We start from the raw sequence: 25,024 nt of genomic DNA, 5'->3' as shown, positions 1-25,024 counted from the left end.
GAAGCTTTGGACGTCAACGCAGAGGGCAACTTGGTCTGGATCTTCATCTGCCAATAAAGTCTGAATACGCTCGGACAATGATGAAGAAAGAGCTGCAAGGAGAATAAATGGAGTAAGCACAAAAATATATACACTCGCTGGAAGGCTTCACAACCAGGTTACCTTGGCTTGTTGAGGTCATAGCAGATTCTATAACAACCGGGATTTGTTCAGGAATAACGCTCATCGGTTGAGTCACTACACCAGACGATTGTTCACCCGAAACCCCCGATGGCTTCGGATCCAGAGCGACAAGATCTTGAGGAACAAGTTCTGTCAATGAGAAAAGGATGAATAAACACTCCGCAAGTATTAATCTAACTTCGAAGCACAACTAGATGATACATACCAAGTTGAGCCGAAGTAGCAGGAGGTTTCTCTTCCACTGTAACCTTCGACCCTCTTACCTCATGATCCACTGGAGTCGGAGCAGAAGGCACAACAGGTTCAGCTTCAACAATAGCGGAAGTCAGAGGAGCAGTGGCTGGTGGTTCAACTTCAGCTGGGGGACTTTCCAAAAGTAAGAAACCCAGGCCTTCAGGTTGATCACATTCACCAATGACGGTAGACGCATCAACTTCGTTGGTTGGTCCTACGTCTAAAATTCTTATTTCAGTCCTCCAAGAACAATAAAAGATGAAAGTACAGTTGAAAACTGGAGTCTAAAAGGGTATACCTTTTGATGCACCTACTTCAGCTGAATCGACTCGAGTAGTTGGTCCTGCAGTAGCGGATAGAACCGGAGTTGATAGTATATCGGAGATCTCCTGGTGTACATCTTCAGAAATGTCCAGATCGAAGTCTCGCTCATCGAAATCTCCGATACCCATATCATGGGTAAGTTCTATGTCTTTCGGTTCGTACCAGCACTCACCTCCTTTAGTTTAACTAAAAGAAGATAAAGCGCACAAGTTAGTAGGAGAGGAACATGTTCCGATTCACTTATCTCCCGGAAATACCCCCCAATGAGAAAACATCTGTACCTGTGTCAGCGGTTGGCGAGGTCGATGTGGTAGCCGGAGGAGGGGCAATGTGAGTGAAGTTGGATTCATCAACATCCATTAAACCCGGAGAAGAAGGCTCGGGCACGATTTCCCCTTCCTCTTCTGGCTCAGCTATAATGGCAAAGAGAGAAATAAGACGCTATATTCAAAGATGAAATAATGAAAAAGAAATAAGAATGAGATCTTACCCCCTTGATCAATCGGAAGATCCTGAGTAAACTCTTCTTCAGGCAACGAGGGGAGTTGACGTTGTCGATGAGCCATCTTCTTAACCCTTTTCGAAGCACGAGAATCTCGAGGAACTTCGGAGCTCTCATGGAGAAACTTGGAACACAATTCAGACCCTTGAACATGGATGGGTTGAACTTCAGAAGAGGCAGAAGATCGGGATCTCTTTCTGCTAACAAGCGGGGTGGCATCTTCCTCTTCTTCTTCTTCTTCCTCTTCAAGCGCAGACCATCTGACTGTCATCTTGTTAGAAGACGATAAGGGAATATTCTTCTCCATCATTCGAATACCCTTAGAAGGAGCACCGGGTGATTTGGGTGAAGAAGCTCGACGAGTCCTGTGAGCCACGGGAGACAGAGGGACACCGGCCTCTGCTTCATCTCTACTCTCATCCTCTTCACTGGATGTTTCAAAGTCGTCACTTTCTTCGGAATCAGCTACCTGTTTTCCTTTGCGGGAAGATGTAGCAGGTTCCTTTCCTTTTTTAGATACAATTCTCCGAACCACGGCCTCGGATTCCAATTCGGAAAGCTTCTTCTTCGCAAGAGGAGTGTTGGCGGCTAAAATCCACCGGCAATAAACAAAGGTCATGTGGAGTTCAGGCTCAGCAACAGGCAGACTAAATTGAGCTCCAGTACAGCCGGCAACATTCCAGAACCAGGCTCGTACTCCATCAATGAGGCCTCCGCAGGTTATCAACCATTTGTTGGGATTCCCGACGTACAGTTGATCGTAGCCGAATTGTCGCGCAAAACGGCAAGGAAAATAAGGCTCAATCCTGCAAAGGTTCTTCGACCGAAAAACATTATAGCCTGGGCGAATGTTCATGAGCCAATGGAAGCTACCCACGTCGAGAGAAGTCCTGTTAGTTCCAGGCATTTCCTCGTCAACGAGTGTATCATTATAGGCACCAGAAAACTCAGGGAAACACTTATAAAATTCCCAGCACTTGGCATTCTTGAATTGCCTCACCCGGTCAGTCCACGGTCGGGAAGGATATAACCACTTACATCCTTCTAAGAGCTGCAACAAGGGGATTTCTGGATCAGACGCGTCAGGTGCTGACATCATGTCCGCTCGATGGAGAACTAGCCACGCCATTAAATATGTGTACGGCAGTTCGACGCTCGACAATGGAATTTTAGTTGAAGGCTCAGCACCCACTTTGGTAAAAGTGGTAGCTAGGTTACGCAAACCGCTATGGAGGTCAGCAATCATAGCGGAGAGTAAGGATAACCTACCTCCAACGGCTAGTTGCACGGCGGGAAGAAGAACCTCAAGAGGAAGCGCCTCGGAAGACTGATGCGGCACTACACATTTCTTTAGCCATATGGCCAGATAACCAGAAAGAAGAGTCGCAGGCTTCATTCTCTTGGTGGCTTGCCATAAGAAAGTGCTGAATTTAGTGCCCTTAAGAAAACCGCCTTCAGATGACTCGGTTCTATAAGATTGGGCATTAATCTTCGTAATCAGCCTGTTAACGTCCGAAGGGGTCAGAATCGGTGATTCGCAGACAGCTTCACCGGTCGGGCTCTCGAGATTCTGAAACAAATAGTCAGCGAACTGTTTTAAACTGACTCGAGCTGCCTTCTTACTCTTTACTTCAATCTTGGCTATCGCTATTTGATAGTGACAAGTTAATTCCCAGAGTATGTCATAAGCAGGAGAGCCAGCCTTCTTCATCTTCATGAGCTGACGATTGTTGGGAAAATATTCTTGATAAGGAGTGTTCCCCAATGGCAGTCCAGATACTTGCATCATTTCGTGGAGCGGAAGCCCTAACTCCCCATACTTGGTAAGAAATGTATTGGCCTCCGGAATATAAGACTCAAACAAAGCAAGGAAATGATCTGCGCTGACTGGAAGACCATGCATGCTGGCTCGGATCGGAGCATATAACCCCAAATTCCTTAACTCTTGATCCCAACGATTGAGTACATACTTGGTCATCCTAGCCCACCATTTGTCGGGAAGAGAATGAACCCATCCATAACATCTAAATTTCGGAATGGGGAGTTCTCGGCCAACCCGAGCGAGCCTATTCTTTACGGTATTGGCCCTTATCATCAGTTCGTTCTGGGCCCCGCTATCTGGTCCAAATATCCCTGGGTGAAGGCCATGGACATTATGCCTGCCAATGGAGCCAGGAGCACTGACATCTTTGCCAATAAATCCACAATGGATATGCTCATGGTCTTCTGTTAGATGCCACGCCATTTTTCTCGAAACAGCCAGATTCCTTAATTGCAGAATTGAATATTGACGAGGGAATGGAGGAAGAAATAGAAAAGCACCTTCATGCTCATTCAACCAAATTTCAGAGCCACGGCAGAGATTGTCTGGATCTTCTATCGAATCTCCGAACAGATAGTCAGGCTTCTTCAACGGTTCGGTAGAATCTCTAATTGGAGTTAAGGGTGAGTCGGTCAGCAAAGCGCGCAGAGTGTGACGACCTCCCTCACGAATCAACTCTGGAACACTATTATCACAGTTTTCACTAAACTGGCGAGCCTCTCTAACCAGAAAGTCGCCGCGAAAGGAGGCGTGAAGAGTACCACTCTGGCCTGGGTCCTCTCTATCAGAGAAGGCCACAGAGGAAAAGGGGACTACAAAGAAAAGTTGGAAAACAATTGTGTAAAAGAGGCTAAACAGAACAAAACCTCGCTCTAAGTGACCGCGACACCATTTACTGTCGTGCGTTACCGCGGCAGGGTATGTTGCCGCGTTCAGCCGCGGCAGCACGTACTGCCACGGTAACTAAACAGCGGCCCCTTGATTTCGACAAGACACGAGTTCGACAAAAACTCACATCTTGACTGTGGTACATGTCTTGATTGAACAAGATATGTGTTTTAAAGCGTCAATCCTCTCGATGGAGGATGTCAACTCTTCTCGGATACCTCTCAAAGGAGGCAAACGAGGTTATACAAGCAGAAAAATAGTAATTTTGAACAGAAGAGGTGTTAGAAAATCACCTCCGAACGATGTAGCCGTAGCCTCAACTTCTTCCGATGCCTGAACTGAAGATTTGTCCTTAACAGCCCGTGATTTCTTCGGTGACATGATGAAACTGGTGTGAGAAACAATAAAGGTTAGGGTTTTGGATGAAACATCAAGCAAGAAACCAAATCAGACCATAAAACACGAGATGTGGGTGCGGTTTTACCAGGAGTTGAACAAAATTGAGTTTTGATCGAGGAAAAAACTCCGAATCAACAAGAACTCAAAACCCTAGATCTGGTTCGAACAAGAAATCGCCTAAATACGAAAAGGTGGAGAGGGAAAAGGCAGGAGATCCTTTTATAGGGTGGTTGAAGAGGTTTCGAACTCAAAGGAGCGGGGAAAAATGACCCGAAGAAGCCCAACATCAAGTTTATAACTCGACTGGCTGAAACGCTGCGCGACACTGCGCTAAAGCGCGACAGTATAAGCTGCCGCGGCAGCTAACACACCATGGTCCATTTTGATGTGCAGAAGCACTGTGCATGGACCTCTCAAAGGTTCCAATTCAAGACTTCGACAACGGTCACGCGATAAACACAGCACCGGAGGAATCTTAGCTATTCTACAAAGCACTGAATAAGCTAAAAGATGAAGAAGTCAAGAATTGAAACCATTCGCAGACCATTCTACGCAACTTCCTCAACAACGCACTGGAGAAATTGCAAGGAAAGCTTATCATATCCAAAGTGTCTCAGACTCCTCTCTAAAAAAAATGATGATGATGATGAGTCTGAGATACTTTGGAGGGGGTATCTGTAGGCGTCGAAAAATGCTTGCAGGCATCCAAATACCACTCAAAACAATATGGGAGAACAATTTACACGTCATCAGGCAACACAAGGTGGCGCGGCAGCCCATGGCGTCGCGGCTAAGGCGCGACAGCACATAGTGCCGCGGCTAAGGCGCGGCAGCTTGTTGTGTCGCGGCTTAGGCGCTGCAACCTAGGGTGCCGCGGCTATATTAAAGGAGTGCTGTGGCGGTTACAAGGCAGTTATATGATGATTTTTTGAGGCCTACGTGGCAGCATATCAGAAATAGAACGTGTGCTGACGTGGACAAGCAGTTAAACCACGAAAAAAGTGGTTAAAGGTCATGAGAGAACGGTTTTAAGGTGCACTGATACCCCTATAAATACCTCCCTAAGCACGAAATAAAGGACAGAGAGCATTTTGGAGCAGAAGAGACTTGAGCTTTCAGTGATTTTGAAGAAGAGAGAGAACTTTCACCCTTTGACAAGCATCATTCAGTGATTCCTAGAGATCTAAGCTCAGACTTGATCTTTGGAAGAACGGACATCTTACATCGATAAGATATTCGTTGTCAAATCTTTACTTCGATAAACGAAGGAGAGATCCCTAAGCACCCTCACGATCTGTGATTTGGTGGTCCACGAGTCAAAGCGCTCCCAGCACAGGCAAAGATCTCACGCAAGCAGCGATCCAAACAACGATTCTGCGTTTGTTTCTAAAAAGTTGTAATTTTCCTTTTGTTGTGTAAAAGAAGTCTTATAAAAAGACTATCTCTTTTGAATTTGTTGTAATCGACCGAAGATATAATGAATTCCATAACAAAACCAACTTTTGACGCAAACAATTAGAGAAGAAGAACTCAAGTGAGTTTGGTTTTTTTTTTAAGTGGGCATTGGGTAAAACAATTACTTTGCCTCCAACCATTAGATTTGCTGGAATATTCACCTCAAATCTAATGTGTGTCCACTAGAAGGATCATTTGGCAAGACCCTATAGGATGTGAGAGACTAATGTTCAATTTCTAAAATTTGGGGGACCTCTATACAATTGCTGAAATCGGAGGGCTAATATCTAAACCAAAAGAGGGGGGGCTACTATTTTTTATACTAACCACTTATTATTTTGTGAGCGATTGAGATTTGTTTTAAATTTCGCACTAATCATACATTTATGTATTGCATTCATACATAATTTGTACTCAAAAACAAATTATAACGATCAATGGACAATGAACGGATCTAACATAATATTGGTCTCTCCATTTTTTAATTTATTATTATTTTTTTCATTTTATTTTATTTTATTTTATTGTAGTGCAGAGGATCGAGATATTAAAATTAAAAAAAGGGAAAATTGCATAGAGGAACCAAAAAAAGTTGGAGCAAACATCCCCCTCCCCAGCCCCAAAATCATAACCCCCAAGTGCTTAAATTAAAATGTAAGTGCAACCAACCCCCAAGACTCACTGCCTAAGAAACTCATTCCCAAAGTACCCTTCTTCCCCATTTAAAAGCGGCTCCCTTCCTCCTCCCTCCTCATCCGCATCCCCCTCCTCCCCGACCCCTTCTCCACCAGTCGGCGCTGGCGCCTTCGTCCTCCTCCCTCCTCTGCCACTGCAAAATCCTACAAATTCAAACCCCATAATCTCCACCATCAACCCATCAAAACAAACCCACTCTCTTCGTCCATTTTTCTCCCCTCTTTGCTCCAGCTTTAATCCTTCAGCTACTAATAGCAGCGATGGCGACGGCGGCGAAGTGAAAGAGACCAAAACCCTAAATGGGTGTGAGATCATCGTGTGACTAGGGGAAGCCCTCTTCCTAGGGTTCCCCATCTAGGTGGGGTCGCTTGCCTCGTGGCGCTATGGTGGCCGCCTTCTTTTCTCTGGGTCGGTCGGAATTTTTAGATTGTGGGAATTACGCTCACAATGCTCAGTATCAGATCCTTGAATTGTATAATGGTTCGATTGATAATTATCGGAATGATTTAATTATTTGTTGGTTTTAATGAGGGATGGGAATAACGCTGCCGCTTGAAAATCTGAGAGCTGCGTTGTTGATGCCCAAGCAGTTGGCCGCTGGTTTTGTTCTTCAGTACACAATAATGTTTCTCTACTATTGGTTTGGTGGTTCGGTAGCTGGATCTCTTTGTTTAATTAGAGAAAGCACTAAAATTTATTGGATAACAATTATGAAGAGTTACTTGAAGTGAGTATTACTTCGTTAATTGATTAAGATTATTGAGAACATTGGAGCATATTAGATGAACGCCGTACTAGATCGTTGGCCTGGATTTGGTGATTCGGTAGCTGGATCTCTGTGTTTTTCAGCTATAGGTTTTTTAACTTTATGATCTTGGATGAAGTGTCAATGTTTCTTGTTTTTGATTCATTAAAAATTGAAATTTGTGAAGCAGTTTCTTGTCGAACGCAAAAAGGCTCGTAAGTTTCTCTAAACATCTTATACTTACCAGTTTATTAATACTTGTGATACTTACTTATGTCACATATACTAGTTTCATGTGACATAGTGACATTCTGGGTGATGTATTCTGCTTTTATGTGACATTTTGGTGTTCTGTGTGACTTATGCTGTTGTTATGTGATATTGGTATACTGTGTGACATATGCTGCTTTTATGTGACATTTTGGTATTCTGTGTGACATATGCTGCTGTTATGTGATATTTTTATATTCTGTGTGATATATTCTCGTTACCAGTTACATATGCTGCGTTTTAAGTGTTATGTGATATTTTTACAGATATGATTATGGCATACATGCATATTTTTTCATCAAGGTGATCCTAAAGGGAATTGAGGCAATGAATATTGAAGCCTTGCAAAGGGAGTGAGATGTTACGGGAAGGACTTGTAGCTCAAATCATATGTGAATGTAGTGAATGGAAGAAGTTGCGATTGAAGTTAGATATTGATGATCCAGAATATTTTTTGTACTTTTTGGGTAATGATGTACCGTTGATTGAGTGGAAGTATTAGACAAACACATATAACTGTTTCATTTGTTGGACGTTGGATGTTTACTATCTGTTTGTAAACGATAAAATGTGCATTTGTAATTGCTTGGTGATCTTTTTTCTTTAGCATATTAAATGGAATCTGAAAGTAAAGTTCTTACAGGTGTCACAGTTAATACCAACAAGTCATACGAACAGGTAATATGTCACATTTAAGTAGTAAATATCATAACAAAATGTCAAAAGTAACATATAATAGACAACAATCATAAAAGAGTTTGAATTCTAGCAGGAAACGTTAATATTGAATAGGTTCAGTGCACGTGGCTCGGTTATGTCCTTCAGCGTGATATCATATCGCAAATAGGAAGTGTTCTCGCCACACGAATCCAATTGTTGTAAGATTCAGCAATATTAGAAGTGATATGACCATATTTGTGTATCAAACAAAAATTCACTATCATAAATTACAGCTATGTATCACATATAAACAACAAATGCCACAAACAATATCAAAATATCACATACAACAGATATAAGTCATATCTAATAGAGTCATTCCACATGAGACGAGTAAATGTCACACATGAGACGAGTCACTTGCTATGTCGTTCATCATCCACACATGCTCTCCTTGAGGATTATCGTTTGGGATCCTCTCTGATTCCTCGATTGGGATCCTCTCATAAGGTTCCTTGATATGAACCGATGACTGTGAGCTTACATTAGGAAGACTGCAAGTTGAATATAACATACATATCACAAATAAAGTCGATATATCACAAGTAAAGTCGATATGTCACAAGTAAAGTCGTCAGGTAAATGAGACGTTTGGTAACTTTCATATGCAATCTTTCTAATGTAAGCAATACCCAAATATCACATACAACACTCAAACATCACGTATAAACAACAAATGTCACAAGCAACACCCAAATATCACATACCACACCCAAATATCACGTATAAATAACAAATATCACAAGCAACACCCAAATATTATATACAACACCTAAATGTCACGTATAAACAACAAATATCACAAGCAACACTCAAATATCACATACAACACCTAAATATCACATACAACACCTAAATATCATGTATAAACAACAAATGTCACAAGCAACACCCAATTATCACATGCAATACCCAAATGTCACGTATAAACAACAAATATCACAAGCAACACCCAAGTATCACATACAACACCCAAATATCACGTATAAATAACAAATGGCACAAACAACACTCAAATATAACATACAACACCCAAATATCATGTACAACACCCAAATATTACATACAACACTCAAATATCATGTATAAACAACTAATGTCATAAGGAACACCCAATTATCACATACAACACCCAAATGTCACGTATAAACAACAAATATCACAAGCAACACCCAAGTATCACATACAACACCCAAATATCACGTATAAATAACAAATGTCACAAACAACACTCAAATATAACATACAACACCCAAATATCATGTACAACACCCAAATATTACATACAACACTCAAATATCATGTATAAACAACTAATGTCATAAGGAACACCCAATTATCACATACAACACCCAAATGTCACGTATAAACAACAAATATCACAAGCAACACCCAAATATCACACACAACACCCAAATGTACCCAAATGTCACGTATAAACAACAAATATCACAAGCAACACCCAAATATCACACACAACACCCAAATGTCACGTATAAACCACAAATGTCACAAGCAACACTCAAATATCACATACAACACCCAAATAACATAAGCAACACTCAATTATCACATACAATACCCAAATATCACGTATAAACAACAAATATCACAAGCAATACCCAAATATCACATATAACACCCAAATATCACAAATCGGATCTAAATATCACATATAAGGTAGAACTCTCACACGTAAGATTGAATTATCACATATAACATTAAAATGGACGCTTGATTTTTTCATTTATCACAAACAATGTTTCTTTACATATTGCACAAGCTAGATGTCGTATGAAAAAAATCTTGCACATTTACAACATATGCTTGGATAAAGTAGGCAATGACCCAGCAAGTCCTGTCCGTAACATCTCAGACTCCTTTTTCAAGGCCTTAATATTCATTGCTTCCCTTCCCTCTAGGACCGGCTTGATGAAAAAATATACATGTATGCCACAATCATATCTGTAAAAATATCATATAACACTTAAACTGCAGCATATGTAAACATGAATAAGAGTTACTGATAAACCGATGCCGAGGCCATCGATGAGTCTTGCCAGAAGTAACATGTAGACATTAGGGGCCCATAACATTAACATGATGCCTATAAAGTAGAGAACTGATGAGATTATTAACATAGGTCGTCGACATTAACATGATGCCTATAAAGTAGAGAACTGATGAGATTATTAACATAGGTCGTCGACCAAGATAATCCGATGCTGGCCCTGAAAACGTTGTGACGATTGTGGCTCCGATTAGGGACATAGCTACGACTAGCCCCTCGATGGTGGGTTGAGTCTCTAATTAAAATTTCCTCTTTATGTAAATAACAGCCCTTGAAGAGGAAAAATAATAAATGAACACACAGATGTGGACATAATTCTCACTTTTTAATTTAAGGATTAAACATGTAGGGATTTAATAGATAAACTGTTGATTCCCTTTGGAAATAGATATTACCTACAATTGTAGCATTATCCCAGCCCTGAAGTAAATTACCAATTGTAGCAGCAATCGCAACAAAAACTGCTCCGTTCATCTTTCTATCAAGCAACAAAAACTCTTAAATCGCGGACTTAATCAACCGGCAGAAGGCATCAAACCATGATAAGATTCAAACCTCACAAATCCCAGACCATTCAGACCTACAGAAAATCAAACCCCAATTCTCAACAAAAACAAACAAAGACCCACTAAGCAAGTACCAAAATCAATTAAAACCCATTAATCAAATAACCATGAAAATCAAATTTTGATGCCATTTCTTACCTTTAAGAAAAATCTAGCAGAACCCAGATCAAACACTCATTGAGAACAGAGATTTCAAATGGCTGCCTTTAGCCGAGCCTATAAAAGACGAGGTCTTTTCCGCGTAACAGAGACAAAACACCGAGCAAGATGAAAACGACACCTTCAATGGCCCAATGGGAAAACAAAAGAGAACCCAAACGAAAACAGCCCAACAAAATCGTCCTGCACCAACGAGCTAGAGGAGAACGGGTGCCGCGCGGCGGCGGCGGCGAGCGGGTTCTTCATCTCGGCGCAGTCGGAGGTGGTGAGGGAGGGGGAGGTCTAGGGTCAGATTAGGAGGATGAAAGAGATTGAGTTTTAAATGGGGAAGAAGAAGGGTAACTTGGGAATGCTTTCTTGGGCAGTGAGTTTTAGGGCTTGGTTGCACTTTTTTTCAATTTTAGGGCTTTTTTGTTATGGTTTTTGGGCTGGGGAGGAGGATGCTTGAACCAACTTTTTTTTGGTTCCTCCAAGCAATTTTCCCTTAGGGTCTGTTTGAATTTGTAGGGGTGAAGGGAAGTTAAGGGAAACTGAGTGAAGGAAAGGGAAGAGAAGGGAAGGAAGTTCCCTTCCACTTGGTTACACCCCAATTTGGGGGGTAACAATTTTTATACTATTTGGGGTTGAACCAAGAGGAACTAGGGTGAATTAACTTCACCTCCTAAGTGTTCCCAAACAAGATGAATAGAGGTGAATGGTTCACCTAACTTCCCTTCACTCTCATTCCCCTCAATCCAAACAAGCCCTAAAAAAAAGTAAGTACACCAACTTCCTCCTCTATTGACCTTTGACTCGGTCAAACATCCAAACCCTTCAAGTCCCAGGGCACCCGACAAAAAAAAAAGAAAAAGAAAAAAAAGAACAACAGCAATGGCGTCCATCGACTCCACGGCAAGCGCCCAGCGCATCCCGCCCCCCCGATGCTAGACCGCTCCTCGAACCCAACCTTAACCTCGCCCAATTCGCCGCCCGGCTGCTTCTGGGGCGTGAGGCTCGCCGTTCCGGCGGGTTCCAGGGAGTCGTGAAGACCGAGGTTGGCTACTCTCAAGGCCATGTCCATGACCCAACTTACAGTCTTGTGCGGGGAGGTGGTACTGGTCATGCGGAGGTTTTGAGGGTCCATTTTGATCCTAGTATTTGCTCTTATTTGACGTTGCTGTCTCTTTTCTGGGGGCGTCATGACCCCACCGCTCTCAATCGCCAGGTAAAATTTCAATCGCCCTTGAAACTTTTGGGGAATTCAATCATCGCAATTGTGACCTCTAACTTCCCGTTGCCCTTTCTCTCCTTTTCCCTTTTTTTTTTTTTTTGGTTTGGGAGAAAGAGAGCGTTGCCCTTTCTCTCCTTTTCCCTTTTTTTTTTTTTTTGGTTTGGGAGAAAGAGAGGATGATGCACGGTCTATATAACCCCACAGATGATACAAAAGGGTAGCGTATTTTTTAAGATGCACAGCCATATACGTCTTCAGTGGACGCAAAATCACCTACTAAGATTAATATTTGAATTTAAGGCTGTGTTTGGGAACTTGGATTTGGGTCTGGATTTAAAATCCAGGGTATTTTAAATCCAAATATCTAGTTTGAATTCTGATTTAAGTCTAGATTTTAAATCAATTGATTTAACAAAGAGGAATTTGAAAGCCCAAAAGATCTGATTTCAAATTCCACCCAACCCCCTGTTATTTATCAAATCCAACCCGATCCTCTATTTCTCAAATCCAACCCGATCCTCTATTTCTTTTCCAGTCGCGATCGCCTCTCTCTCTCTCTGGTTTCGATCTCTCTCTCTCCCCCTACCCCCTCCCCTCCGCCGCGCCCCCGCCGCCGCCCCCGCCCCCGCCGCCGGCCTGCCCCGCCGCCAACCTTCCCCCTTCTGCCGCCGCCTCTGCCTCTGGTTTCTAAGTGCCGCGATCTCTCTCTCTGGTATCGCTCAACCACGTAAGTCTCTCTCTTCGCACTCCCCCGCCGCCGCTCCCCCCCAACCGCCGCCTGCCTCTCCACACCTGCCCTTTCCCCGTGCCTCTCCCACAGTCCGAAACCCTCAGATCTGATCGTAGGGTATATAGTTTAATGTTGGATTCATGTTGCCCTACTTGCTTATTTCTTTTTCCAGGTTTTGGAACGAAACCCTGTCTGCACATTTGGGCTAGTTCTTTTGAGTATCGTTCTACTAATGCAAACCTCTGATTTATCTTTGAATTTTGGTCTGTATTTCTGTTGTATTTGGTGTCAGATTCCTAAAGAAAAGCATGTTGTTTTGTGGGCATCTCCATGATCGTTACCTTGAAAGTTTTGAGAACTTTGTGTGCTAGTATGCTTAATTTTATATCATTGATTAACAAAATTAAAAAATAGTAACAGCCGAGTTACAACTTGAAATATAATTCAGAAACGAAAGCATTCTAATTACGAGCAACCATAGGTTTTATTCCAGTGACCCAACCTTGCATGCATTTTGTTGAACCGACTAAGTTTAGAACTTTACAATATTTAAGTGTATTTTTGAAAACATTTAAGGGTAGATAGCACTGTCCAAGTATCCTAACTGGACATTTCTATCTGTAGAAAACGGCATTTGTATGCATCGTCGAAGTGTTTTGCTAAGTGAAGTGTGCGAGTAATCGAAGTGTCATTTCTGTGTGAAAAGTCCACTTCACGCCTGATGTTGTACTCATTATGGGTAGATGTCACTCACGACTAACATATATGTTTCTGGTTTCCTAAGTTGGTCATGGTGATAGTAAAGAAATGACTTGTCATAAATTATGATTGGTTTACAATGAAATGAAAGGGTGATTTCCACAAATTGTGCGCTGTTATGCTTGGATACAGATGACTATGCTGTTCGGATTTCATTTGACATCGATATTTATCTCTTTTTAAATTGAAACGTAAAAGTCAACTTGGGAGTTAAAATAAGTAAGAAGCCATACATATCTGGTGGCGTGTATGAGGTCTCCCCGGACACGGTATTCCATGTAATCTAGCAGGCTAACCATTTTTTAGCATAATAAAAATCAACGCTGACCACGAGCCAAAGAGCTAATCGCCAATTACTTTGATAACTAGACAAGACCCAGGCTCGGGATGCCATGATCGCATCATTCTATGTGCAAGAACTTTTACCTAGATGATGCAGAAACTTTTGTATCATAATTCTAAACACTAATCTTTTGTTTGCTTGTGTTTGGCGAATGTGTTCATCGACATGGAAATTTGGACAGAGTTGCTCTTTAATTAGAACGAGAATGGCGGAGGTTTANTTGCACTGATGGCAGCTTCTGTGAGTGAGTATTTTAATGAGAGAAAGAAGGAAGTAGTAAGAAAACCACCAACCGCAGAGGAGATTCATCAAGTGGTCTCAAAAATACCCAACTTAAGTCGCATTCAAGTGTTCAATGCATTTGAGAAGATAATGGATAGCAACCCGGAAAAGTTTTATTTGTTGAAGTCACTTCCTGATGATGAAAAAAGAGATTTTATTCTCTTTATTCTTAAGGAGTAGTTTCTAGTTTTCAGGTCGGACTACTTTTCTTCATCTCAATGTTATTCTTCACAATATTTTTAACCGAATATTTCTAATTTTTTGATGATTTCTTATGAATGCATTAGGGTTTGGTGATTTTGATGGATTCTTAGCTAATTCAAGTAAGGAGTGCTTGTCTCATCTCAAAGGTACAAATTTTTCATTTTATTGAGAATTCTGTTCTTTTTATGATGCATTTCTAAAATGTATCTTTCATTAGGTTTGTGCAAGTCTATTTCTTTTCAAGTATAATTTCAACTCGCACATCTCCCTTGACACTATTGTTTTGTACAGTAACTTCACAAGACTAAATATGTAATAGATATGGCTGAGCTAAGTAGAAAGTGATGTTAATTTCTGTTACAGTTCTCTCATAAATTGACAGGTTTGGATATATATCATTCATAGGTGTGAAAGCAAGTCTTAACACTAGAATAAATAAAACGTCTTGAGGGTATGTACTTAGTCTGCAGTAGTATTTATGATTTATTTTAAGAAATCGATACCTACTAATTTTGGATACATTTATGTGGTTACTCTAGTGAGAAACCTTTTCGAAGTAATGCCTAGGATTATACCGAATGGTTGCATCTTTTAGAATACTTCTCACTGTATTTTCAGGTTGTATATTTGAGTTACATGAGAGATCAAAATTTGCAAAAATCATATAAAAAGGTTAGTATAGAAACTGATACACAAAACTTAATTAATATCTTCTAGAATAAGCAAAACCCTCATGCCAATGTGGATGCCCTTTCTTGTGTCTATTCACAGATAAATTAAACAAGTGATGGTGATTATGAAATTGAATAATATATAAACATGGAATATTATTATGTACACATTCTTTTATGTCGTTTTGTGTTTTATCATTATTTGAGTCAGCATATACAGTTTCAATTAAATTAAAAAAATAGTAACACCTCCAAGATGGAGACATGTATGAGTGTATTTTAGTTGGTGTATTCATACACAGCTCATTTAAATTTAATTTCCACATCACCAAGTATATTTTAATATTTTCCATAGAGGAACTTGGTTGAAATAAGTCCATTGAGACCATATTCTTTTCCTCAGTGGCATACACTATGCAGCGCAGGTGTTTGATGAAATCGGGTTAATTGAATTCAATGTCTGTGTCTGGTTTTATTTTGCTTATTTGATGTGATCAAAATTTCCATGAAATAAAACCCTATTCGACAAGTGTGGGAATTATTGTATAATTTAATTTCAGAATACGACGAATTGTTAGTAATAGGATATCTGAACGGGATCGACGCATAATCTGATCGCTGTTGATTTACTGGATTCTGCTTTCCATAATCCTTGAATTCGTCACTGACACACTGTTGATTCACTGATACACTGCCAATTGTTGTATGATGCATTCGACTTGGTAGCAGTCAAGTCACATTTGGGAACAAATCCCTTGATTCTCATTGAATGTTCCTCCTTCTGTTTCATTCCCCAATCTAAAATCGGGTTAATTGAATGTTCCTCCTTCTACATGCATCAAGAGTCATGCCCTACAGTTTTACAATGTGTGCACCGCCTAGGCTTTAGTTCATACACCACCTTTTGAGAATATATACATCTATTATGTCCGGCCCCTAATCTTGATGTGCTGCTCCAGTGCGTTAATGTCTTTGCCGGAAGGATCTTTCGCAACCTGTTAGAGAAAATAAAGACGCATTAGCTTTTGGATCCGAAGTGATTTCACTTGGTATATGCCCCAAATGTTATTGAAAGATCCCAACAATTTCCTTTTTTATACTAATACAATCACATGTACATGGGTATAGTGCAATAATCTGACAACAAAATTTAAGAGGACTCGCCTAATAACTTCTTTGTATAACTGAAACAACATTCTATTTTATTATTGTCAAATCCAGAAACAACATTTCTAAGCCATGTGCACGCAAAATAAAAATATCAAGAAGGTCAACTGATGATCAATACAGATCTGTACTAAACGTATAAACAGATGAACAAATGGCTTTCGATGTGATATATTGTTCAAACTTGTCTGGATAGGTCTGGAACTCATCTTCAATTATATATGAAGAAAATTATCAACAAACAGCAACGAATCGATCATACAGATCTAACAATGCTTAAAGCGAATTGTATGAATACATTGTTCTTTCTGAGAGGTCTATAAGATAAAGAACCAAACAACAGCTAATCTTAGTCCGGTTATTCTTTTTCCTACTGAAAGCCTCAACCATCTATGAAGTGTAATGCAATGAATTGATGAACTGTGCCTAGTGCTTTCATCACCATATTTAATATTATACAGATATACCTTATAGCATATATGAATATTTAGATGTAAATTTGAAACATAGTTCTGAAATTCTTACAGTGAACCTAATTAATCCAGTAATTGGTCTCTCCCTTCAGAAATTTCAATGATTCTCCTTGTATATTGTTTGATGTTTTTTTTATAATGTTAGTCGGAACATTAGGTGAAGAGCCGTGGTATGAATGATCAAGCCCTTTTAATTTTCACATGAGGAGCTGAGGGCTAGGTTCGGCAACCGAACAATATCTCTATTTGAAGAAAAAGTGACAGCAACTGTCAAATTGAAATAGAGGGTGGGTTGGTTGGGTTGGTTGTTTTTGTGAACTTACTATTTCTTCTATTTACAAGGAAAAGGCTGAACCATCTTGATCATTTTTAATTAACTGATCCTTGGTTAATGTTGTTGTTGCTTATCTAACATTGTGCTTAGTATTTTAATTGGACAAGAGGATAGTTAGAACGCTTGAATATATTGTCACGCTTTTTCTTCTCCGAACTTATCCTTGTTACTTGTTGTGTTGCCAGGTTTGCTGAAGCTTAAGGTAATGAATCCGATATCAGGTGAAGGGTCTTCATGCTTGTTGCTTCTCTCGGCAAATTCTGGGATGTCAGTTTGGGGAATGAAACAAAATTTGGTATCAGAACGCTATGTGTAATAATTAAGATCTTATTTTTGCCAGCTAGCCTTCATTCTGTTTTGTTGATACTCTGAAGTCTGTTATTGCCATTATTCTGTTTTGTCTGATTCTGTTTGCTGGGTTATACTGTGCTTGCCCTTTAATATTCACGATGTAATTAATATATGTATTTTTGCCAGCTAGCCTTTCATTGCGGTGTCTGATTCTGTTTTGTTGATATTCATTTGATACTGGTTTGTGTTCTTCAATGAGCATGGAATAATCACGATGTAATTAATACATGTACATGTTACTCGACTATTTTGTGATAATATATGGTAACAGACTAATAATGGCCATAAGCATCTGGTAATATATGGTGGTAGAGATCTGCATTTGATGTAAACAAGATGGGTTAAGAGAATAAATTTTTATTAATTTTAAATTCAAATTCATGTATAATAAAGTACCCAAACACTAGATTTTGAAATCAAAGATTTCAAATACTTTCATTTAATAAAGATATCCAAACAAAAGACTTTTTAAATCATGGATTTCAAATCCTAAATTTAAAATCCCTTGATTTTAAATCAACTTCCTAAATCCAAATCCAAGTTCCCAAACACAGCCTAAGAGAATTCCACACGGATGATACGGATGGGTAGCGAATTTAAGAGATGATCACGTGTTTCATTATGTCTGTTCACATAGCACGCAGATAGGGTTCACAGAGATGTTTTTTTTTTTTCCATAATCAATCCGTCTTTTGTGCTCAAACGTCCCTTTTTACCACAAAGAAAATCAATAACTTGACTTTATTCGGAACATCTTGAAAGTCATATCTAATCCCTCCTCCTATTGATTGTATGCTGGTAGTGTGATCTAAACTGAGAAACATTTCCTGGCTATGTTACAGGGGAAGAACCCTCCACACAGTTCATGCACCTAGCAATTTGATGTTGTGCATCAAGATTATGCTCTAATAAAATCACAGAACTCTTAGTAAAGTTAACCTTGAGGTCTGATGCTAATTCATAACTATATAATATAACAACAATTTAAGAACCATCAAAGGGTGTCATCTGCATATTGGAGGCTCCGACTCTTCCTTGGAAAATTACCAGGCCCTAAAGCATGGATGAGGTCAGTCTCGGTGGCATATGAGTAAAGGCATCATCTCCCAAAACAAACGGCAAAGGGGATAAAATGGCCCCCTTGTCTAACTCCTCCCTTAGAAACAATCCACTTCCCAGGTACTCCATTCAACATTATAGCTGATTTTCCGTCGTGCGAACATGGTTTTATCCATCCTATCCATCTAGCACCAAAGCCTTTTAGCCTTTTAACATATCAAGAATGAAACTCCAATCCAACATGCCATAGACCTTGGCAAAATCAAGCTTAAACAGCACAACCCCCCTTTTTTATTTCTCAGAAAATAATCTTAAATAACTTCCTGAGTAGTTACACTACTTGCAATCCCATCCATAAGATGTCTACCCCTGATAAAACCAGTTTGAACCAGATCCACTAAAGAGGTGAAGTTTCTCATTTAGCCTATTGGTAAGGACATTGGTTATAGTTTTGTACATACCATTTAACAAACTAATTGGCCTGGAGTCCCCAACACCTTCTGCTCCTGCATCGTCTTTTTTTGGGATTAAGACAATATGGGCATAATTAAACCTTACAAAATCCAAATTCCCTTCAAAAAATTCAGTGAAAAGATTAAAGATATCATGTTGTGCAACCTCCCAGAACTCTTGAAAAAAAATAAGGCAGAGAATCCATCTGGACCAGGGGATTTATCTCCATTCGTACTAAAAACAACATCTTTAATATTAGCCAGAGTAAAACAAATTTCTAAGGATGCAGCCCCCAAACACATTGCGGTGAAGTCCTCTCCCAAGTAAAATCAATCCTATGAAGGACTCTTATAGCCAAAAATAGTCTTATAATGTCAATAGAAGGCATTAGCAATACCCTCTAGAGAACTAATCTCCCTTCCATTAATATGAATGAAATGAATATTGCTATTTCTTTTTCTGCCTTTGGCTATTTTATGAAAGTAGGCTGTATTCAACTCTCCCTCTTTAAGCTAGTGAGTTTTAGCTCTTTGCTTCCAGAGAATTTCTTGTTGTTGCAGAATTCTTTACAAATCAACAGATGCGTCCTCTCTTCTAGTATGTTCAAAATCAAATAAATCTCTTTCTTCTTCAGCAACATCCTGAGCTAATAACTTATCAAGAAGCTTTTTCTTAGAGACTTAGTGACTTACACTATTAAACTTCTCGAGTCCATTGTTTAATACCTTTTGTAAGAAATCTCAGCATACTAACAATATTTGTAGCAACTGAGGATTTGCTAGAGAGCCCTTTGCCTAATTGTTATTGTTCTTATAATTCTTGTTGGGGCAAGTAGCTTTGGATGGTATGAGATATACTAGTCAAAAATAGGAAATTGTATGTTTTGAAGTTGTAGGTTTTCCAGGGAGAATCTGATTACAATTGTGATATGAGAGTTGTTCTCTCCATTATCTAAATTCTTGATGCATTTATTGAGCCTAGTAAAACATGATACACTTGAAAAGTTTTTGTATTTTTATTTTAAAGAATTAGATTTGGACTGGCAACGTGGAAAAAGGATATTAAGTTTAAAGTAATGGAATCTTATTTGATTTCTAACTAGAGAATTTAGATACTGGTGAAGATCATGCATTCTCTTCTATTTGGCTTTCCTGATAAGAAAAAGGCTATTATTTGCTTCAATGAAACAAATACTTTAATGTGATAAAGTTTCCTTAAGCTTGCAGTAGAAACTGGAAACCTGATAATTGTGTAGGAATTGAATTAATTTTGATCTGCGTATGTAACTACTAGCACCTAGAGTTTCTAGGAAAACAAAAGGTAATTCTTCTTGTTTCTTTGGTTCCATAAAGTTGCACTACAATTACGGTAATCAGAGCTTGAATGACAGTATACACTAATTGCTGTTATTTGGTTAATTAGGGAAACGACGTGGGCACACAGTACCGATCAGGAATATACTACTACAATGAAGAACAAGCTAAATTAGCGAAGGAATCAAAAGAAGCCAAGGAAAAGGAAATGAATGGCAAGAAAATTGTGACTGAAATTCTCCCGGCGAAGAAATTCTACAGAGCCGAAGAATATCACCAGCAGTACTTGGAGAAAGGAGGAGGAAGAGGTCTTAAGCAGTCAGCTGCAAAAGGATGCAATGATCCAATTCGATGCTATGGTTGAATTTAGTGTTCCAACTTGGGAGTTTGCTAATGCGAGTGGAAATGTTTGCTTTTTTATGTGTTGAATAAGTACATTGCATCCATCCTATTGAATATTTCTGTACCTGATATGAAAATTTATAAAGTTTGCGATTTGGTACTTGCTTATGGAATACTTTACTCCTGATGATTTGTTTAGCCTGGTAGATCCAATATGTGATGTGTACTGAGTTACTGTGATATGTCAAGTTGACTATATCTATGACAAGTGTAGATAGATTTCTATATGTATCTGTATCTGGATCTAGATTGAAAAGCCACTGTCTGTCTGTATAATACACATGTCCAAAACAACTTTATCTAAAAGTTTAAACTGTTGATTTTGAGGTAATATACTATATCAAAAGTGGGATAAATAAATATATTTTAAATTTGAAACGTTTGAACTCGGACTCTTAGAATTTGGTATAGCATCATACCATGTCACTAAACAATTTATTCATCCTCACACAACTTAAAATAACACAAACATGACACAATAAATCAGTCTTCTACTATCCTTAAGGTATGAAACTAATACAAGCAAACATCTTAGAGTTCTTCTTTGAGTACTGCATCCTTCTTCTGATCAGGGTTAGGAGATGTCTTGATCGGATATGACGCCTCCATAGCGATCCCACACAAGCCCGCAGACACCGATATCCCTCTCTCCATCCTGATATATCCATTCTCGCCCCAGTCTGCTCCCCAGGAATTTTTCACGATCCAATATTTAGTACCATCTTGAGTTGTTCCATAACCAACTACAGCGACTCCATGGTCCAACTCTGTGCCACAATCGCCTGTGAAAACACCCTGTAATCAGAATAAAAATCTAAGTCAAACCAAGTTTCACATTGTTCATTATTATATTTTCGAAGGGACCGTCTTCAGAATTACATACCTCAGAATAGAACTGGAAGGCTGAGCCACTTGCTTCTATGGCGACTGATACAGGCTGGTTCGCTACTGCTTTCATCAGAGCTTCTTCATCGTTCTCAGGAATGTCCTCATGTCCATCAATCACAACTATGTGATGGGAATTCTCCTGCACATTTTTGTATAAGTAGTCAAAATTAAGAAATGACGCATAAATTGATCGTAATATCAAAGATTTCAGCTACCTTTGTAGCATCACATTTTCGTTCTGTAGCAATATAAGGATAGTCTTTCTCAGTAGTTATTCCTCCATTTTTCTTGATGAAATCGAATGCATTGTCCATTAGACCACCATCACAACCGTTGTTATCGCCATTGTCACAATCCACAAGCTCTTGCTCTGATAAGGAAACAAGATTGCTGGTCTTGATCTGATTTATGCCCTCCACGGACACAACAGTAGAGAATGCCCAACAACTTCCTACACATATTGCCAAAAATTACATAAGCAAATCAATATAAGAATTTATTTATTTTTCATAAATATTTTTAAATTTCTTACCGCATTGGCCTTGATCCTTAACAGCAGTAACTGCACCCTTCTGCCTCCAGTCCACAGATGCTGGCAGATCCGTGACATTCTCATGCATGAATCCTCCATTGCCGCGAGGACTCCCCCGTAGCATCCTATGGTGGCTAATTCTAGACCCCGCAAATGTCCTTCTAAACTCATCTTTGGTCATGTCTCCAAATTTGTTGAGCCTCAACTTGTATGGTTTATCCTTCCGGTTGAACTCATGTATGAACTTCACATTCTCCTTAAACACACAGAACCTCTTGTGCTTCTCATCGAGGTCTCTACTCACCGTGTGGTGGCTTCTCCATCTCTCGTATAAATCCCAAAGGCTCTTCTCTGAAGAGAGATCCTTCTCGGTGAAAGGAATGCTCTCTACCGTCGCCAAAGCTAGTACTACTAGTGTAGCTACAAAGAAAATTGTCTTCTTCATTTTGACTGAGGTTGAAGGGGACTGTTGAGGTAGGTTTTTATAGGAGGGAAAAGATTAGTTAATGTTGCTTCAAAGGAACAATTATTGACTAGAAATGAAGCATGGGGTATATTCAAATATTTGTTCTGATCTTGCGCTTGATTCAAGCAAGGTGCTCGAGTCTTAAGAAATATAATTTGAATGCATAGCCGATTTCTTAAGAGAGGGGGAAAGGAGAGCTGGAACTTTACAGGTTAATATGAAACTTTAGGGAGTTAGTTTTAGGAGGTTTCAACTTGACGCACCAAGCACGCTAGTGATTGGGGTCACTATGCTATTGGGGGTGCAGAAAGAGGCTTTAATTCCTTTGCTATAACGGCTCTTGTCCTCATTGAGAAAGAGGATAACTGCAACTGAATTTCTTGTATTGCGTGGTCTCTGAATGGGTTTTGCTTTGGATGTGTTTGCGGCTTGTATTCATATTGTGTTGTAACCTTTAATTGGATGGCGGTGTGAAACTGTGAGTACAAGAGAAAACTGTATAGGCACCTCCTGATTCCTCTCGAGTGTGCCGGTGCTAAATTGAGCTCGGGACTTCTCTCTTGACATGAACTCCTGCAATCAAGATTTTATCTTGTGTTTAAAAGAAAACTGTAGACAAATGCTAGAACCTTTGGAATTGCACGGAAAATGTTATGGAAAATCTCATTAAAAATACTACACTTTCGAGATCTCCTTCACATTCGATATCGCAGTGATGCCAATTGCGGCGACTTCTAGCGTTTGGTGCAGATAACTTTAAGGCAAAAACACAAGAACGGGAAAACAAAGAGCAAACACAACAAAACACGAGATTTATGTGGTTCGACAATGTATTACGTCCGTGGGAGAAGAAGAGAGAGTATGCTTTACTTTATTGAAAAGATTGCAATCACACAAACCCCTCTCCGGCAAATCCTCACAAGAATAATTGATCTCCCTTCTTCTCCCTCTGTTTTTTTTCTCTCCTTTCTTTTAACAGCTGTAGTTTTTAGACTATATACCCTAACCTCTTGGAAAAACCCTATTCGTAGAGCAACTTGAAACGGGTTATATTTGAAAACCACCCTCGTTAATGTGCAGTCACCGCACCTATCTTGCACTAAGGGATGTTTGGCAATCTGAAAGTGAATTTAAAATATGTAAGTTACTTTTTTTTTGCAAATGATATTTACATTCATGTCAGCACGCAAGTAAAATACAGTATTTGTTATAAAAATTAAATTATTATCGAAAGTGCAATATGAAGATGACGTGGCAAAACAAGATTAATTAGAAAGTATAATTAAAATCATTTAATTAAATTAGTTATCTTTTTATCACTTTCATGTGACTTCACCACTTTTTTAGGGGAAGTCAAAATTGCATTAAATCATATGTGATAACTTTCTTGTATCTCACTTTCATAACCACTTACATGAAAACAAACACCTTAATTGTTAAATAAAAGTAATTTTTTCACTTTCATCTTTTACTTGCATGCAAACAAACACCCCCTAAAATTGAAAGTATGCATTGTCAGCGCACTGTCATACACAGGTCCGAAACAATATGCGGTGTCATGGTGCTCAGCTTCAATTTAAGCTAATTTTCAACATCCACAAGCAATCAAAGCGCAAACATTTAAAAAAAAAATTAAGAAGGGAAAGGGGGGAAAAGAAAAGGCACATCGTGATTAGGGTTTTGGTCTATATTCATGGATGAAGAAGGAGAAAATATTTATTTATGAAATTGTGAGAAGCGCGAACAATAGAAAAACTCTAAACACGATAGATATCTTGAATGATAATGAACTTCGGAGATTCCCTTTGATCAATCATTAAAATCTGCATATGCAATGCAGCAGCGTTTATGGGTAAGTTTAGGGTTTCGCTGACTCACGGTTTGATTTGTAGGTAACATTCGCTCTCGTCATTCCTATGTATTATCTTACGGGGAGGAGCTCTGCAATGATTATCGTCGCATATGCAATAGGCTCATTTTTAGGAGATAAAGGAAGGGTTAAGTACCTAGAGATTGGCCAATGAAGAATATAATGATTTAAGGGTAAATTGCACAGGACCCAAAAGAACTTTTAGCATTTCGTACTAAACCCCCAAAACTTTCAAAATTACACCAAACACCCAAGAACTTTCAACATTTTGTAGTAAACCGCCACGAACTCTCAAAATCTCATTAAACGTCCAATAAATTTTGTAGAAAATCCCCAAAGTTAACATTGTTACATCTAACATAGCATATTCAACTCCCTGGCTTAAAAGACCAAAATACCCCTTAAATTATTAAAAAAAATCCCTTTTGCACCTTTTTATTATCAACCCTAAACATAGAAATCTCTTGTCTTTTGTCATTCATT

The 25,024-nt window shown here is 39.3% G+C and overlaps 2 protein-coding genes and 1 long non-coding RNA gene across 6 annotated transcripts; 2 read left to right on the top strand and 1 right to left on the bottom strand.

Annotated features, from left to right (window-relative positions):
- LOC109823344 (peptide methionine sulfoxide reductase-like) lies at positions 11,357-20,893 on the top strand. The gene is made up of 3 exons (XM_020389624.1): positions 11,357-11,398; positions 11,903-12,238; positions 20,493-20,893. Exons 1-3 carry the CDS (start codon positions 11,357-11,359, stop codon positions 20,745-20,747), a joined length of 633 nt encoding a protein of 210 aa, XP_020245213.1. The 3' UTR covers positions 20,748-20,893.
- Positions 14,314-17,716, top strand: LOC109823721. 2 transcript variants are annotated; one of them, XR_002242455.1, is made up of 3 exons: positions 14,314-14,552; positions 14,646-14,708; positions 17,393-17,716. It is a non-coding gene; the product is annotated as an uncharacterized LOC109823721 (long non-coding RNA). The 2 variants fall into 2 exon arrangements; XR_002242454.1 differs by having other exon boundaries at positions 14,324-14,708.
- LOC109823719 (vignain-like) lies at positions 21,171-24,631 on the bottom strand. 3 transcript variants are annotated; one of them, XM_020390073.1, is made up of 5 exons: positions 24,550-24,631; positions 22,206-23,244; positions 21,889-22,124; positions 21,669-21,812; positions 21,171-21,580 (listed from the first exon to the last, which is right to left on the bottom strand). In XM_020390073.1, the coding sequence occupies exons 2-5, from the start codon at positions 22,648-22,650 to the stop codon at positions 21,317-21,319; spliced, it is 1,089 nt and encodes a 362-aa protein (XP_020245662.1). In that variant the 5' UTR covers positions 22,651-23,244; positions 24,550-24,631; the 3' UTR covers positions 21,171-21,316. The 3 variants fall into 3 exon arrangements, with proteins under 3 accessions (XP_020245662.1, XP_020245660.1, XP_020245661.1); XM_020390071.1 differs by lacking the exon at positions 24,550-24,631 and adding an exon at positions 23,351-23,473; XM_020390072.1 differs by lacking the exon at positions 24,550-24,631 and having other exon boundaries at positions 22,206-23,473.

Source organism: Asparagus officinalis, chromosome 9, assembly GCF_001876935.1.
Source record: "Asparagus officinalis chromosome 9, Aspof.V1, whole genome shotgun sequence".
Classification (NCBI taxonomy): Eukaryota; Viridiplantae; Streptophyta; class Magnoliopsida; order Asparagales; family Asparagaceae; genus Asparagus; species Asparagus officinalis.
The sequence above is the reverse complement of the archived record's forward strand: the minus strand, read 5'-3'. Positions and strand labels throughout refer to the sequence as shown.